This window comes from Crotalus tigris, unplaced genomic scaffold (genome assembly GCF_016545835.1).
Source record: "Crotalus tigris isolate CLP2741 ecotype Arizona unplaced genomic scaffold, ASM1654583v1 scf7180000023903.560294, whole genome shotgun sequence".
Lineage (NCBI taxonomy): Eukaryota > Metazoa > Chordata > Lepidosauria > Squamata > Viperidae > Crotalus > Crotalus tigris.
In genome coordinates this window covers 220,651-239,423 of record NW_024100260.1, presented here as the reverse complement: position 1 = coordinate 239,423, position 18,773 = coordinate 220,651, and the positions used below count along the sequence as shown (strand labels likewise).

Here is an 18,773-nt window from a genome sequence, read left to right as displayed (position 1 = left end):
TCCTTCTCTCTCTCTCCCCCCCCTCCCTCCTCTCTCTCTCCCCTTCCCTCCCTCCTTCTCTCTCTCTCCTCTCCCTCCCCCTCTCTCTCTCTCTCTCCCCCTCCTCCCTCCTTCTCTCTCTCTCCTCCTCCCTCCCTCCTTCTTCTCTCTCTCCTCCCCTCCTCCTCCTCTCTCTCTCTCCCCCTCCCTCCCTCTCTCTCTCTCTCCCTCCCTCCTTCTCTCTCTCTCCCCTCCTCCTCCTCTCTCTCTCTCCTCTCTCCCTCTCCCTCCCTCCTTCTCTCTCTCTCCCCTCCCTCCTCTCCTCTCTCTCTCTCTCCCCTCCTCTCTCTCCTCTCTCTCTCTCCCTCCCTCCTCTCTCTCTCTCTCTCTCTCTCCCTCCCTCCCTCCTTCTCTCTCTCTCTCTCCCTCCCTCCCTCCTTCTCTCTCTCTCTCTCTCCAGGATCGGGCAGGCGACCCTTTTCTATGGGAAGGGGAGGGTCGCAGGCATACCCACACAAACCCTTTCCCTTTTAACCCCCTGCGTTGTGCCTTGACGCCTATGAATTGCCAGGAGGGCGGGGGTGAACGAGGAGGGGGAGGCGAAAAGTCCCACTCCGGCCGAAGAGGAGCCCTCCTCGCACGGGGGGGGTGATGGTGGGAAGCATCGGGGGAGGGAGTTCCCCTCAGCCCCGGCCCCTTTCGACTTTCCCCCGCCCCAGGGATTCACTGGGGCGTCCCCTCCGTCTGTTTCTCCTGGGCACCTGCCCAGCTGCACTTCCGGGATCTTCGGGATCCCGAAAGGATCCGCTGGGGGCTCGTTCCTCCCTCTGGCGCTGCCCCAACCTCTCCTGCCCCGCTACTCCTTCCGTCCCGTCTCAGCCACGGAGGGGATCCCGGGCCCTGCCTTCTCTCCCCCCCCCTTCGGGAGTGGGTCTTCCTCGGGGTCCGCATCCCCCCCCCGCCCTCTTCTCCAGCCTGCGGGAAACGCCGCAATCCTCCCAATTCCCTCCGCGACTATTTCGCGGCCGTGGCGGAGCTTCAGTTTCCAGCCAGATGCCGAAGCAGGAGGCAGCCTCGCCCGGGCACAGCGGGGCACTCTTCGCATGGGCAGAGGAACCCCGGGAGGCGGATGCCCAGCGGAGGAAGAACAGGGAGTCCCGCCTGGGACGGCAGGGGAGGGAGGGGGAGGAGTTGAGGTTGCTAAGGGGCGGGGCTGCCAGGCGGAGCCCAGGAGGAGAGCAGAAGCCCCGCCCCCGCTTCCACCTTCCCACGCGCTGGATCTCCGCTTCCCTCCCGCCTGTCCCGCTTCGCCCTGGCAGGATCGGCGCCGGATCCCTCGGGAGAGGCTTCTGGATCCCGCTCGGGGCAGGTCGGGCTGCTCCCCCTCCGGCCTTTGGGGCGCCCCTCCCGCCAAGAGAGCTTCCCCCCCCCGCCAGGAGAAAGGTAGCTGCGGATCCGGCAATTCGGCTTGCAGGGTTTTCCTTGGGGAGATTCGGCTCTGGCGTCGCCTGCAGGGAGTGGATCCCTCCCTTCCCTCCAGGGGGGCAAGGGGGGTCCCTCCCCGGGCTGGATCTGCCCCCTCCTCGCCCGTCCCAGGATCCCCGCGGGGCTCCGGGTGGATCCGAGCTTTTGAGGAAGTTGCTTTTAGAAGGTCTCTTTGAGGTCCGTTTGAACAGGAAGCCTCTGAGCTTCCCTTTTCCTCATGTGCAGTTGCAAAAAGAGGAGCGAAGTGTTAGCTTTAAAGGATTTTTTTGAGATATTCACAGACTGATTTCAGTGCAATGGGGAGGGAAGGTTTGGGAGACAGAAAAGGTTTAAATGCTTTGAATTGAGTTTTAAACTCAATTGCGTGAGACCAGTGAGGATGTTGGGGGTTTTCTTAAACCCCTAAGACAGTGGTTCTCAACCTTTTTAATGCCGCGACCCCCAACCGGTCGTAAGTCGAGGACTACTCAACCGGTCGTAAGTCGAGGATTACTCAACTGGTGCAGCACCATTTGCAGAATGGGACTTTTGGCAGGCTCAGCAGGGCAGAGACAGCCTGGAAAATTCCTATTGGCTTTTGAAAGCCAATAGAATTAGACTCTATTCAAGAGAGTCTATTCTATTGGCTTTCAAAAGCCAATAGAATAAAAGGGAGTCGCACAGCTAAGGAAAAGGGGGAAAAAATGGCGGACTGCGTTGTTTGGCGACCCCCGTGAAATGGTCGTTCGACCCCAAATGGGGTCCCGACCCACAGGTTGAGAACCACTGCCCTAAGAGATCCTTTTTCTTTGAGCTAAATCTAAAAGGCGTACAATAAAGTCCTTTGGCTTTATGCTAATGTTTATTTTGCTTCTGCTTTCAAAAGCTGGGTAGAATTCCTAAACTTTATACTTTCCTTGTTTTGCCCACAAGAAGGCTGTGATGTGTCAGCCCCTTCATGATGGATGTTGCACAAAGCACAAATTCTAAGGACGTTTTGAGGCTGGTCTTGTAAAGCAGGCAGTAGAACAAGCTAATAACCAAAAGCCTTGCATAATTGTAAATATTTTTGAAACACTAGACAAATGTCTAGTTTAATGAAGAGAAGGATGAGGGGGGACATGATAACAGTGTTCCAATATCTCAGGGGCTGCCACAAAGAAGAGGGAGTCAAGCTATTCTCCAAAGCGCCTGAAAGCAGGATAAGAAGCAACGAGATGGAAACTAATCAAGGAGAGAAGCAACCTAGAACTAAGGAGAAACTTCCTGACAGTTAGAACAATTAACCAGGGGAACAACCTGCCTCCAGAAGCGGTGAATGCTCCAACACTGAAAGTTTTTAAGAAGAGGCTGGACAGCCATTTGTCCGAAATGGTGTAAGGTTTCCTGCCTGAGCAGGGGGTTGGACTAGATGACCTCCAAGGTCCCTTCTAACTTTTATTTTATTATTATTATCGATCATCGCACAGTCAGCCAGATGTTCAGACTGGATTTGGCATTTTGTCTACCTATCGAGTCCTTACCCAGGACCTGGGATAGGCAGATGTGGATGTTTGATGGTGTTACAGGTATCGTCGCAGGATGAAAGCAGTTCCTAATAAGGCTGCCTTTTGCAATTGACTAATAGCGAATTTGTCAATGCCAATGGTGTTCAAGTGGTGCTCCAGTTGTTTTGGAATTGCACCCAAGGAGCCTATGACTATTGGTACTACCCTTGCTTGCTTTTGCCACAGTCTTTCTATTTCTATTTGTAGGTCTTTGTATTTTGTTATCTTCTCCAGTTCTTTCTCCTCTATTCTGCTGTCTCCAGGCACTGCCACGTCCACTATCCAGACTTTTTTGTCTTTCTTATCGACAATTGTATTATTATTATTATTATTATTACCTGCCTGGAATCTTTCTGGCCTTGCACCCTCCAAAAACAGCAGGAGAGAGCAGCCCTTTTCCCACATGCTCTGCCCCATCTGATCTTTCTCATCTTCCATTTAGATTTTCACACTCACAACTCTGCATTGCTCCCTGTTGGACTTCATCTTGCTGGTTTCTTCCGTTTCGGCTCATCAAGATCTTCTTGAATCAGACTTCTATCCCCATTATTTTGTATCTTCAACAAATAATCCTATTTTTTCCTCCCTCTTCCAGGTCATTTATAGATTATGTTCAAAATATCTCTGTCGGCATCTAGACTTTTCCATTTCTCTTTGCAGATCAGTGGAGATGCGGCTATGAGCTCCACAGAGGAGAAGGGGCGTTCTTGGATCGGGACCCACAAACTTTTGGCTGGGCCTCCATTCTAGATAAATTGGAAATCGTGTCCTGGTTGGACAAGCGGCTTCCTGCACAAAGGGCCAATCGGTTAAGCAGAGATCAAACCGGTCAACAGTGAGGTTCATACCTGGTGTTGACTCAGAGAAGGAACAACTGACCCAGAGACCTCTTAGCTGCAACTTTAAAGGTGAGTAAACAAATCTTGGTTTGGAAAATAAGGATTTGTTATCGTTATTTGACAAAAGAGCAATGCAGAGAAATTGAGTTTTGCTCCCAAAATGACGGGTGATGTCGTAATGTAGCTCCATTAAGGAATACACGTTGAGGGCGGTTGGTCAGCCAGTTATGAATCCATCTGGTCGTGATGCTGTCTATCCCACAATTTTTCTATCTTACCAAGAAGTTGGCTGTGGTCTGCTTTGTCACGTGCCTTACTGAAGTCCAAGTATATTTTGTCCACAGAACATGGCTATTCCACTGATGCAATTCCACTGATTCAGTCACTTGGTCAAAGAATGCAGCAAGATTTGTCTGCCGTGATCTGTTTTTGACAAACCCACGTTGGCTTCTAATAATAGCTTTGTTTGTTTCTGTGTTTTCACAGATCCATTGCTTGATTCTCTTTTCCAGGATTTGCTCCTGGATCCATTTTTTTTGCCTTTCTTGTAGTTATTTTATAAAATATATAAAATGTGATGCACAGAAGCCAGAATAAAAAAGTCATGATGGGATGGAGCTCCTAAGTGAAAAAGTGAGGAGAAGCACAAAAAAAGGGATAAGGCAGTGGTGGGACTCAGCTAGTTTGCACCGCTTCGGAAGAACCAGTAGCTACTTTTTGGTTGCCCAGGCCCAGAATGGACTTCCAGAAGTGGCATCCACCCAGAGAACCGGTTGTTCACATATTTGAATCCCACCACTGGGATAAGAATCAAAAATGGGTTGCTTACATTAGCATGGACTCACTTTCCTTCTTCTTTGCTTCTGTAATGCCTTAGCTTTTTGTCTTAAAAGCAATATTGTGGAGGACATCAAGTGACAATAAAAGATGGATATCCCACCATGTCCTAAGGCAGGGGTAGGCAACCTTGGCTCTTTTATGACTCGTGGACTTCAACTCCCAGAATTCCTGAGCCAGCCATGCTGAGGGGAAAGGGAGAGGTTTCCAATCTGAGCCATGCTGGCTCAGGAATTCTGGGAGTTGAAGTCCATGAATCATAAAAGAGCCGAGGTTGCCTACCCCTGGTATATCCAGTAGTTAGTCCTGGACTTATGAACACAGTTAGCACTGGAATGCTGATCATTGAGCAATGTGGTCATTAAGTAAGAGGTCACGTGAGAGCTTCGCTCAGTGCCTGCAATCCTATACCCCTGGTTGTGGCTGTTAAGCGATTTCACATGTTGTTAAGCAGGTAAGGAATGTGCGGCTGTCTTAAGTGGGCAGAAGAAGCCTTGTGAGTCCCAGCACAGGACACGTTTGACTTCCGGGGCTCCTGGAGAAACTTAGAGATGCTTTTGGATCCGTTGCTTGGCAACGGTATGGAACAGGCGGCTTGGAGAGTGGCGCAAGGCTTCAGAGGCCTCCAGTCTGGGGATGAAGGCCTCGTTTCTCATTGCCAATGATGACACTGGGCCGAAGTCGAAGCCTGGCATCAGTGGCAGATGGCTGAAACTAGCCTCCATTTAAGGGCCAGCCCCATCCCAGCATTATTGTCAGTCAGGGCTGCTTTTCACGGCTGGACTTGGGTGGCTCAGGAATCCCAGAGTGGCCACAGCTTTTCATCCCACTTCGATAGCCCCCTAACTCATGGATGGGCTGTGCCTGGTTTCCAGGACCTCCTCTACCCCTGAAACGCCGCGTAGCCATTGCCTAGGCCAGGGGTAGGCAACCTTGGCTCTTTTACGACTCGTGGACTTCAACTCCCAGGATTCCTGAGCCAGCCATGCTGAGGGGAAAGGGAGAGGTTTCCAAGCTGAGCCATGGCTGGCTCAGGAATTCTGGGAGTTGAAGTCCACGAGTCACAAAAGAGCCAAGGTTGCCTACCCCTGGCCTAGGACTCCCTCCCTTCACTTCAGCACCTCTAGAAGATCACTTAACGACCACAACCAGGACTGTGAGACTAGGGTTAGTGAGTGAAGTGGCCATGTGACCTCTCCCTTAACTACTGCTTCACTGAGCGGCCGAGATTCCAATCCCAATTGTCGTCACAACTCCCTGTAGTTTAAGAGCTGCTTTTTCACCTTGCCATAGGACAAGAACCAAGAAGGAAGAGGTAGAGTCAATGAACAGCAGAAGAGTTTGCCTCATAGAGATGTGGATTGATGAAATCAATGGAGATTTTGTCTCAGAGATTTTGAACTGAGGACCCATACCTTGGGTAGAAGGTCAGACTGGAAGACCTTCAGGGTCCCTTCCAAGACGAAGGGTTTGGGATTCTCTACCTTTCTCAAAAGGAAATATTATTCTCCCTTTCTTTTTCTTTCTAACAGAGGATAAGAGATTTTGATCAAATATTCACCTGCAAGTCAACTATCAACACATAATAGAATATCAATGCAATGCAGCAGTCGTCAGAAAGGATGGAGCCTGGAAAACTCGTGGATCCCCCGTCAGACACAATCAGCACTCCGGAAAACCACAAAAAACCTCATGAATGCTCAGTGTGTGGGAAATCCTTTTCTCGCAGGTCCCGACTATTGATCCACAGGAAGATCCATGTGGGAAGTGGATCCAGTCAAGGTTTGGAGGGTGAGAAATCCTTCTCTGGAAAAGACGCCAAAGATCCCAGAAGCCCCTCCAGAGTAAAGCCCTATAAATGTGAGGAATGTGACTTATGCTTTGGTCAAAAGTCACACCTTCTTACACATCAGAAAATCCACACTGGAGAGAAACCTTATCAGTGTCTGGAATGTGGGAAATTTTTCCGTACAATAGGTAATGTCAAAGAGCATGAGAGGATTCACACAGGGGAGAAACCTTACAAGTGTTGGGAATGTGGGAAGAGCTTTTCTCAGAAGGCTGGTCTTAGGGCCCATGAGAAGATTCATGCAGGAATAAAACCTTACAAATGCTTTGAGTGTGGAAAATGTTTCACCCAGAGTTCAGCTCTTCGGAGTCATGAGAAAACACACAGCGGGGAGAAAAATGAAAAGTGCCTCGAATGCGGAAAATGTTTTTCCAGGAAATCAAACCTGGTGAAGCATCAGAGATATCACACCGGAGAAAAACCCTATGAATGCCCAGAATGTGAGAGACGATTTGTGGATTCTTCTGAACTTCGGAGACACCAGAAGTGGCACAAAGGAGAGCTACCTTATGAATGTGGGATGTGTGGGAAAAGTTTTCTTACACGAACAGAGATTCAGGCTCACGAGAGAATCCACACAGGGGAGAAGCCATTCAAATGTGGGGAGTGTGGGAAATGTTTTGCCAAAAAAGAAAATCTTGGAAGCCATCACAGAGTCCACACAGGAGAGAAGCCATACAGATGTGTAGAATGTGGGAAATGTTTTGGACACAAGGGAGCCCTTTGGAGACATCATAAAACCCACACAGGGGAGAAGCCACATCAATGCAACGAATGTGGAAAATTTTATCGTACCTCATCCGCCCTTAAATGTCATGTGAAAATTCACACAGGGGAAAAAAACCACAAATGTTTAGACTGTGGGAAAACATTTGCTCTGTCATTTAACCTTAGAAGTCACTGCCGAATCCACACAGGAGAAAAGCCCCATAAATGCTCGGAGTGCCATAAATGTTTTTCTCAAAAAAGGTCTCTTTTGAAGCATCAGCAAATCCACACTTGAGAAAAAACAAATGTCTAGAGAGAGGAAAATGATTTGCCCAACGTTCAGCACTTCGCGCGCACACCCGAAATCACACAGCAGAGTGGCCTTACAAGTGTGCAGAGTGTGAGAAAACTTTTCGTTGTAAACCACAATTAAAAAAGCACCAGAAAGTCCATAGCAGAGATAAATCCCTTCGGTTGTGAACAGTGCAGGTGCAACATCAGAGATTTCACACTGGAGAGAGACCCTCTGAAGGCCCAGAATGTGTGAGAAGCAATTTGTTGAGTCTTCTGAACTTTGGACATTCCAGAAGGGGCACAAAAGGGTGAAACCCTATAAATGTAGGGAATGTGGGAAAAAATTTATTTCACAGTAACGTGTTCATAGTCATGAGAATATCCACATACGGGAGAAGCCATTCAAATGTGTGGAGTATGGGATGTGCTTTTCTGAAAAACAATATCTCAGTAGAGTATTCTTCAAGATTATTTGTAATAAGAGAAGATAAGAAATGACGGGTGATGGAACGGGAGGGAAAGTTCGCACTTCAAACTAATTGGAGAATGTGATTGTTGTTGTTGTTGTTAATTGCGAAGTCGTGTCCGACCCATCGCGACCCCATGGACAACATTCCTCCAGGTTTTCCTGTCCTCTACCATCTTCTGGAGTCCATTTAAATTCACACCTACTGCTTCAGTGACTTCATCCAGCCATCTCATTCTCTGTCGTCCCCTTCTTCTATTGCCCTCAATCTTTCCCAGCATTAGGCTCTTCTCCAGTGAATCCTTCCTTCTCATTAGGTGGCCAAAGTACTTGAGTTTCAACTTCAGGATCTGGCCTTCTAAAGACCAGTCGGGGTTGATCTCTTCTAGGACTGACCGGTTTGAACGCCTTGCAGTCCAAGGGACTCGCAGGAGTCTTCTCCAGCACCATAGTTCAAAGGCCTCAATTCTTTGGCGCTCAGCCTTTCTTATGGTCCAACTTTCACAGCCATACATTGCAACTGGGAAAACCATGGCCTGGACTATACGCACTTTTGTTGGCAGGGTGATGTCTCTGCTTTTTAGTATGCTGTCTAGATTTGCCATAGCTTTCCTCCCCAGGAGCAAGCGTCTTTTAATTTCTTGGCTGCAGTCCCCATCTGAGGTGATCTTGGAGCCCAGAAAAATAAAATCTGTCACTACCTCCATTTCTTCCCCATCTATTTGCCAGGAATTGAGAGGGCCGGATGCCATGATTTTGGTTTTCTTAATGTTGAGTTTCAAGCCAACTTTTGCACTCTCCTTCTTCACCCGCATCAAGAGGCTCTTTAGTTCCTCTTCACTTTCTGCCATTAGAGTGGTATCATCTGCATATCTTAGGTTGTTGATATTTCTCCCGGCAATCTTAATTCCAACTTTTGATTCATCTAGCCCTGCCTTTCTCATGATGTGCTCTGCATATAAGTTAAATAGGCAGGGCGACAGTATACAGCCTTGCCGGACTCCTTTTCCAATTTTGAACCAATCAGTGGTTCCGTGTTCGGTTCTCACTGTTGCTTCTTGACCCGCATATAGGTTTCTCAAGAGACAAATGAGATGGTCTGGTACTCCCATCTCTTTAAGAACTTGCCACAATTTGTTGTGATCCACACAATCAAAGGCTTTTGCATAGTCAATGAAGCAGAAGTAGATGTTTTTCTGGAACTCCCTAGCTTTCTCCATGATCCAGCGTATGTTGGCAATTTGATCTCTAGTTCCTCTGCCTCTTCGAAATCCTGCCTGTACTTCTGGTAGTTCTCGATCCACATACTGCTGGAGTCTAGCTTGTAGGATTTTAAGCATAACTTTACTAGCATGTGAAATGAGTGCAATGGTGCGATAGTTTGAACATTCTTTGGCATTGCCTTTCTTTGGAATTGGAATGTAAACTGACCTTTTCCAATCCTGTGGCCACTGTTGAGTTTTCCAAATTTGCTGGCAAATTGAGTGTAGCACTTTTACTGCATCGTCTTTTAAGATTTTGAATAGCTCAGCTGGAATACTGTCACCTCCACTAGCTTTGTTGTTGCTCAGACTTTCTAAGGCCCATTTCACTTCACATTCTAGGATGTCTGGTTCGAGGTCAATGACCATCTCATTGTGGTTGTCTGGGATGTTAAGCTCATTCTTGTATAGTTCTTCTGTGTAGTTTTGCCATCTCTTCTTAATCTCTTCTGCCTCTGTTAGGTCTATGCCATTTTGGTCCTTTATCATGCCCATCTTTGCATGAAACGTTCCCTTCATATCTCCAATTTTCTTGAAGAGATCTCTGGTCCTCCCTATTCTGTTGTTTTCTTCTATTTCTTTGCACTGTTCATTTAAGAAGGCATTCTTATCTCTTCTAGCTATTCTCTGGAATTCTGCATTCAATTGGGTGTATCTTTCTCTTTCTCCTTTGCCTTTCGCTTCCCTTCTTTCCTCAGCTATTTGCAAAGCTTCCTCAGACAGCCATTTTGCTTTCTTGCATTCCTTTTTCTTTGGGATGGTTTTAGTTGCTACCTCTTGTACAATGTTGCGAACTTCCATCCATAGTTCTTCAGGCACTCTGTCTATCAGATCTAATTCCTTAAATCTATTTGTCACCTCTACTGTATATTCATCAGGAATATGATTTAGTTCATACCTGAGTGGCCTAGTGCTTTTCACTACTTTTTTCAATTTAAGCCTAAATTTTGCAACGAGAAGCTCATGATCTGAGCCACAGTCAGCTCCTGGTCTTGTTTTTACTGACTGTATAGAGCTTCTCCATCTTTGGCTGCAGAGCACATAGTCAATCTGATTTCTATGTTGACCGTCTGGTGATGTCCATGTGTAGAGCCGTCTCTTGGGTTGTTGGAAAAGAGTGTTTGTTATGACCATCGTATTCTCTTGACAAAATTCTATTAGCCTGTGCCCTGCTTCATTTTGTACTCCAAGGCCAAACTTGCCTGTTATTCTGGTTATCTTTTGGCTTCCTACCTTAGCATTTCAATCCCCCATGATGATAAGGACATCATTTTTTGGTGTTAATTCTATAAGGTGCTGTAGGGCTTCATAAAACTGGTCAATTTCATCCTCTTCAGCTCCAGTGGTTGGGGCATAGATTTGGACTATTGTGATATTGAATGGTTTGCCTTGGATTCGAATTGAGATCATTCTGTCATTTTGGGATTGTATCCCAGTATTGCTTTTCCTATTCTTTTATTGACTATGAAGGCTACTCCATTTCTTCTGAGGGATTCTTGCCCACAGTAGTATACCTGATGGTCATCTGAGTTAAATTCACCCATTCCTGTCCATTTTAGTTCGCTGATTCCTAAGATGTCGATGTTCAGTCTTGTCATCTCTTTTTTGACTACGTCTAGCTTGCCTTGATTCATGGATCTTACATTCCAGGTTCCTATGGAGAAAAAATCTTTACAGCATCGGACTTTCCTTTCACCACCAGATATATCCACAGCTGAGCGTCCTTTCGGCTTTGGCCCAGTCGCTTCATTCTTTCTGGCGCTACTAGTACTAGCCCTCTGCTCTTCCCCAGTAGCATATTGAACACCTTCCGACCTGAGGGGCTCATCTTCCAGCGTCATATCTTTTATCCTTTTAGTACTGTCCATGGGGTTTTCATGGCAAAGATACTGGAGTGGTTTGCCATTTCCTTCTCCAGTGGATCACATTTTGTCAGAACTCTCTGCTATAACCTGTCCGTCTTGGGTGGCCCTGCACGGCATAGCTTATAGCTTCATTGAGTTACGCAAGCCCCTTCGCCACGACAAGGCAGTAATCCATAAAGGGGAGAATGTGATTAATGACTGTTAAATGGAGGAGTGAATTATGCTTCAGTACTATGTGTTTAGGGGAGGAGATTTCAGATTTTGGCTTCGCCTATGTATGTGCCGAAGCTATGTTGCTCAATTAAAGATTCTTTAAGGTAAACAATGCCTCAAAGTTCTTCAAAGAGTTTCATCTTTCGGAACCATGACATCTGGCTTATAAGCAAGTACTTTGGAGCCATCAGAAAATTCACCCCGGAGAGAAGCCCTTTAAGTGCATTAATTGTGGAAGATTTTATTGTATCACATCAGCCCTTAGAAGTCACATGAAAATTCACCCAGGGGGAAAAAAAAAGTACACGTTTTGAGTGTGTGAAAACTTTTCCTTCTCAACTATCCCTTAACGTCACACCCAGATAAAGCATACAGGAGAGAAGACAGACAGAGGGGAGAAAAACGAAACACGTCTTGAACGAGGGAAATGTTTTTGCAGGAAATCAAGCCTGGTGCAACGTCAGAGAATTCCCACCGGAGAAAAACCCTATGAATGCCCAGAATGTGAGAGACAATTTGTGACCAAACGATGCACAAAGGAGAGAAACACTATAAACGTGAGGATTGTGGGAAATGGTTTTTTTCTGCCCTTTAGAGATCACGGCCGAATCCATAGAGGAAAGAAAGCTTATCAATGCTTCAAGTGTGATAAATCATTTTCTCAGAAAAATAGACTTTTGGTGTATCAGTGAACCCACGCTGGAGAAAACCAGTGTGAATTTCTGAGGTGTGGCAAACATTTTCTTTGCAAAGAATATCTTAGGAAGTCCAACAACGTTACACAGCAAGAAAATTTCACAAATGCTTTGATTGTGGGAGAGCAATTGCTTGTCCATCATCCCTTAAACATCACAGCTTAATCCATACATGAGAGATTGCACATCAGTGCTTGTGATGTACTGTATTTTCCGGCGTATAAGACGACTCGGCATATAAGACGACCCCTGACTTCGGAGAAGATTTGCATGGTTAGAAAGTCGTCTTATACGCCGGAAAATACAGTATTTTCCGGCATATAAGACGACTCAGCGTATAAGATGACCCCTGACTTTGGAGAAGATTTGCATGGTTAGAAAGTCATCTTATACACCGGAAAATACGGTATGTTTTGCCCAGAAGGATACGCTTTTTTAGCCTCTGCAGAAAAGCCATTCAGTTGTGAACAAGTGGGAAATGTTTTGCCGATAAAGCTTTGTTAAATTTTAGGAAAAAATACAAATACAAAAACGAAAAGGAAAAGGGAATGGGGTAGGGGAAAAGGAAAAGTGTTGAGTGCAGACAAACGGGAAAAAGCTATAGAGAAAAGGAAACCTTCATCAGCATGGCAGTTTCCCCCCCCCCCAGTTTTGTATATTTCATGTACACCAAAGCGTCCACACAGGAGAGATTCCCCAAATGCTTCAGCAGAAATCATAATTTTATTTCTGATTTTTTAATTTTTCATTTTAGATATTAAGATTTTGGGGTCCCGAAGAGAAGAAGGAAACTCCGTTTAGATGCCTCAGATAATACGAGGTCATGGAAATTGCCTTGTGATTCCGTTGCAACTAAAATGACAGGGAGATCCCCTTTTCCTCTTGAATGTGTATTTACCTTCCAGCCAGCCCAGAGCCCAAGGACCTCCTGGTAGTCTCCCATCCAGCACTGCTGAGCTTTCTTAGAGTGGCCAAGGCTGGCCAGGTGTGGCCTCTTAGCTGAGACAAGCACAGTGAAAGGGAGGGTCTCTCTCTGGGTCTGGCAAGATGGGGTTAAGGCAAGTCAGGAGCCCAGTTAAAAGTCAGGAGCTTCTCAGAGAAAAACTGCAAAGAGGGAAAGGGTTTGCGCTAAGTGACCGAGAGTCTTTTTGGAGTTGGGCAGGATTAACAAATCAAGGAAATAAATAGAATCATGGAATAAATATCCTACAGCACAGCAGACAGAAGCCTAGCTAGCCCTTCCAAAAAAATGGCAATTAAATGGTCTCCCTTTATTTCAAATAACATATAGAATAATAGAGGGAGATCTATTTGACGATCTAAAAGCACTGATATGGAAGCCTAGTTGGCAAAGGAAGAAAGCCAGAATAAGGCTGAAGAAAATTGGGGTTTTGATTTATTAGAGGGGATTTCATATTATTAATTAGAGGGTTAAAGGGAGAAGTTGAGATGGGGAATTCTGGTCATTAGATTTAACATATTTGGAAATTAGTTGAAAATAAGGATTTTCTCTGTTTAACATTTAAAAATCAGACCTAAAAGAGAAAAAAAATCAATTATTGTGAATATGTTTGATTTATTGATTAACTCAGGTAATATATATAATGGTTTGATTTATTAAAGGGGATATTGTATTATTAAGTAGATGATTTAATACGGTGGGAAATAGATAACTTTTAGGAAATAGAAGAAGATTATGTTCAAATAGATAAAATGTGTATTTTGGATATTAGATTCTGTTATGAATTGAGATAAGGGAAATCTTGGTTACCTAAAGCCTGAAAATTATAAATATCAAAGGTTAAATTGGAATACTGATGGGAAACTTAAAATTGGGGGGAAATTATTAACAGGATATGGATTGTTTATGAAGAGTGAATGTAAAAAATAATTAAGATATGTATAAGCTAAAAATTTATTGATAAATGTAATAATGATGTTTTTACTGAGTTGATACAGTAAGAACTGTATTAGTTTAAATATGAGACAGTAAATGTTAAGGGAAAAAGAGAGGAAATATTTGATGTTGTAACTTGAGATTTGTACTAAAGATTTTGTTATCAAACTATTGATTAACCCAGCCACCACGTTGCTTTTTAAATACTTAAATGTAAAATTGGAAAATTAATAAAATATTATATTAAAAAAAGAACATCTAGGCATTCCTTTAATTTTATGCCACCTACATAACAAGTTTTGTAAATGTCCCTGAGAGATGAAACTACAAAATCAAGATCAATCATGCTGGCTCAGGAATGCTGGGAGTTGAAGTCCACGAGTCATAAAAGAGCCAAGGTTGCCTACCCCTGGTCTAGTTTAATGAAGAGAAGGACGAGCGGGGACATGACAGCAATGTTCCAATATCTCAGGAGCTGCCACAAAGAAGAGGGAGTCAAGCTATGCTCCAAAGCACCTGAAGAAGCAACGGATGGAAACTAACCAAAGAGAGAAGCAACCTAGAACTAAGGAGAAACTTCCTGACAGAACAATTAACCAATGGAACAACCTGCTTCCAGAAGTGGTGAATGCTCCAACACTGGAAGTTTTTAAGAAGAGACTGGACAGCCATTTGTCCGAAATGGTGTAGGGCAGTGATGGTGAACCTTTTAGAGACTGAGTGCCCAAACTGCAACCCAAAACCCACTTATGCATCATCGAGTGCTGGGTGGGTGTGGCCCATTGGGTGGGTGTGGCCCATTGGGTGGGTGTGGCTGCGGTGGTAACGGCAGACTGGGTGGGACTAAAAAGTTCAATCAATCAATTCCAACTTTGCAAGATCTTTTTTTTTTCCTGCAAGAAGTTGAAATTGACTGATTGAACCTTTTTTTTTTTGCACGTGACGGCGGAGGCCTAAAACGAAAAGGATTTATAAAACCTAGCTGAAGGCCTAGGATTGGGGCAATGGCGCGTGTGCCCACAGAGAAGGCTCTGAGTGCCGCCTCTGGCACCCGTGCCATAGGTTTGCCACCACTGGTGTAGGGTTTCCTGCCAGGGCAGGGGGTTGGACTAGATGACCTCCAAGGTCACTTCCAACTTTATTATTATTATCATCATCATCTCCAGTATCAAGCCTTTTCATGAGCCAGATTATGCTTCAAAGGAGGTGTTTCGAAATCTCTTGGGAAATTTCTCCTTCAGGCATCCGTGCAGTGCTGCCAGGACAGGCAGAGATATAACACGTAACAGGAGAGAAAGTTTAGAAGAGAAAAGAACGCTTGGCCAGAGAACTGAAGGGGAAGGGGAGGCAGCTTGGGAGAGCCCCACGGGGTCACCAGGGACAATCAAAGGGATTTGTCTCAACCATCAACCCCAGGCAAACCTAATTTAGGGAACCTCCCTACACCCTCTGGGAACGGGGAGCATCCAATTAAGTAAACAAAATGGAGATATATTTGTGACCCTCCGAGAGAAGTGCAGACGTTTCAAAGGTATCACTTCGGTACTCCAAAGATTCATTTCAGCGTTTCTGTTGATCAGGATGTTGATCGTTCTGATTAACTGGTCAAAAGGTTCTTAACATTGAGATGACAGCATTAAAGTCCAAATCTTAAGCCGGCCTTTAGAGTTGTGGAAAGTTCCATAAGAAACCACAAGCCTGTGAGCTGAGCGCATGATAAAAACCACAAGATGTGTTCTGGACTTAGCATAGACCTACGTAACTCTTAACTAGGGAGCATGTGTTAGTATGTTAGAATATCTGGCAGTTATTGGGTTAAATGCTGGGTATGTTGATGGGTCAGTGGGAGGAGTCAAAAAGGGTCATTGGGGGACTTCCTGGACACAAGCCAGATGGAAGCCTTTGTTCATCCAGCCACATGTGTTTTGCCAACATGTGACTCTCAGCAGAAGAAGAGGGGAAAATTCAATATTAAATTATCTATAGGAATGAACAAATATGGAAAACCAGATGCATCTACAGCATAGTAAGTCTCTGCTTAGAATTCCCGGACAATAAATGTTTGTTTAATCATTTCTATCGAGTTATCTGACTGTTTAGATTGGATTCAGAGCCTGGGCAGAACAAGATGCATGCAGAGTATTTTTATAACTTTGGAAATGGAAAGCGAACAAGTTAAAGAAACAATGATAAATAAGATGGGCGAAAAAATTTGGATATAATATAGAATTAGAAAAAATGGCAAAATTTATGGGAATGAAATTATAAACTGACAATGTCCACTTCATATAAAGAAAATGTATACAAAATGTTTTATAGATGGCACCTGCCACCAGCAAGATTAGCAAAAATGTTCAAAATTATGTCAGATTAGATGTTGGAAATGTAAACATAACTCAGGCACGTATTATCATGTTTGGTGGACGTGATAAAGTAAAGAATTATTGGAAAAAGATACATGCTTGATTAGAAAAGATGTTGGGAGAATATGTAGATTTTAAACCTGAACTTTTTTTTAATTAGGTATAATGCCAGAAAAGACTAACAAACAAAGCCTATATTTGATTTTACACATCACAACAGCGGCAAGAATAATATTTGCGCAATATTGGAAAAATGAAGGAATATCACCAGATGAAGAAATAATTAAAAAGATACTAGAATGCGCAGAGGTGATCAAATTGACTATGAGATTGAAAGAAAAAGAAGAAACAGAATATTATCAAACTTGGGACTTATTTTACTGATGGTTAGAGGACAGAATAAAGGATTAGGAACTAAATATGTATTAGAGTATTTAAACTCAGATAACACGTTGGTTGAAAAATTATTATTGTATGTATGGAAAAAATAATAAAACCTTAGAAAAAAAATTGGGCTCTATTGTAGTCGTAAGATGAGGACCACCTGTATGACGAAATAGGCCAAAGGTTTTGGTTATTCTGTGCCATCAAATCTATGTCGACTCTTAGCAACTGCATGATAAATATTCTCCAGAATGATCTCTATCCCCAACTGGATCCTTCAGGTCCCCCAATGGATCCCCCATCGCCACTTTGCCTGGATCCACTCCCGGTTGCCCTCTTCTTCTCATTCCCCCCATCTTTCCCAGCATCAGAGCCTTCTCCTTAAAGCAAACATTGTTGCAGCCTCTCTCTGATTGATGACAGTTTGAGCCGGGTCTATTATGCCTAGAGTGAGGATTCTGGTTGATTTCTTGTGTGATCTATTTGTCTGTTTTCTTGGCTGTCCGTGATAATCTCAGGAGTTTTCCCCAACACCAAAGTTCAAAGACCTGTCTACCCTCTTCCTATCCTGCTTCAAAGTCCAATTTTCGCTTCCATAGAAGGTCACAGGGAATATCATGGCTACCCCTGTTCTGATCTTAGGTTTATGTTCCTCTAGCCTCCATCAATAAAAGGAAGTTCTAGAATTCTTCTGGGTTTTGTTTCCTGATTTAGCCTCCCTTGAGGAACTGAGATCCAGCTTCAAGGCCTGGTGGCATTTTTTCTTTCCTTTCTGAAAACAGGCAAGCAACTTTAAATCTCTTTGCAACAACGTCTTCCTTTTCCAGCCTTCGATCCTGGTTAGTTAACGCAGGGCTTTTCAACCAGTGGTACGGGTACCCCCTGTGGTACATTGGCACCTGGCAGGTGGTACGCGACCATCCTAGAAAAGGGGTAGCGGGGGAGGGGAATGAGCTGAACCGGTAGCAGCACTGCACAAGCCTGAGCGAGAGATGGCTGGAGCTGCAGGGCTGTCAGGGCTCAGCGGAAGTGCCAGGATCAGCACCAGTCTCCAGCTGGAGCTTGGCGCTGATCCTGGTGCTTCTGCTGAGCCCAGAAGAAGTGCCGATCAGCTGGAATGTTGCAGCATCTCCAGGGTCTTGTGATTTACATTCATATGCTTGGCAACTGATTCATATTTATGACGGTCACAGTATCCCAGGGTCATGCGAAGTGACCAAAACCTGCTGCAACCACGCAGCAGACGGGGGGAATAAAAACCAAACCCCACCCCACCCCCACTGCCAATCCTCAACAGAAACGCTCACAACAATGAAAACCTGGACAGGAGGAAGAGTGCAGCCGGGCAGGCAGGTATGTGTCTTGCTCAGCTGTGGCTTGGGGGCACTTTTTTTCAATGCCATTGTAACTTCAAACAGTCACTAAGCGAACCTTTGTAAGCCAAGGACTACCTGTACTTTATCACTTTTTTCCCTTTTTTTTTTTTTTGGTCATCAAGTTTTTGACACCTTGCTAGGTGACTGGTGGTACTCGGATGTTGCCATATCCTAAAAGTGGTACAGTGGGTGAAAAGGTTGAAAAGCCCTGAGTTAATGGCTGCTTCCCTTCTCCGCCTTTCTACCTGTGATGGAATCTGCACCTGGAGAAGCAGTTTGGAGGGAGGGGGTGTCTTGGCAGCACAGAGCTTTCCGAGGGGGGGGGAAGCAACCTGTCAATACCCAGAGGGTGGGAAGACCTTCCCTCAAAGAATTAGCCATCAGAGCTTGCGCACAGTGGAGTAGCTGGATGATGGTTTGACCGCACCATCACGGGGATGATGTGATTCATTGTGAAAAAAAACGGTCAGAAGTCACTTTCTTTACTGCCGATGTAACTTTGAACGGTCGCTAAATGAGATTTAAGTCGAGGATTACCTGGTGGTTTTTTTGAGGTTATACTTGTTCCGTAAGCCAAATGAGGAGGAAATGCTTTTACGAGGCAGGAACCAGAAGGAATTCTGGAAGGAAAGTGAAAGTCTGGCTGAGTTGGGAGGAGAAGAGAGGAAGGACACGCTGACAGATGACAAGAAACTTGGAAATTATGTTTGCTTAAATGTGACAGCGCCCACGGGG

General features: G+C 44.9%; 1 protein-coding gene across 1 annotated transcript; it reads left to right on the top strand.

Moving 5' to 3' along the window:
* Positions 1–1,228: 1,228 nt before the first annotated feature.
* On the top strand, positions 1,229–8,155 carry LOC120298491 (zinc finger protein OZF-like). Its single transcript, XM_039322287.1, has 3 exons — positions 1,229–1,422; positions 3,651–3,898; positions 6,199–8,155. The coding sequence occupies exon 3, from the start codon at positions 6,268–6,270 to the stop codon at positions 7,516–7,518; it is 1,251 nt and encodes a 416-aa protein (XP_039178221.1). The 5' UTR covers positions 1,229–1,422; positions 3,651–3,898; positions 6,199–6,267; the 3' UTR covers positions 7,519–8,155.
* The last annotated feature ends 10,618 nt before the right edge of the window (positions 8,156–18,773 follow it).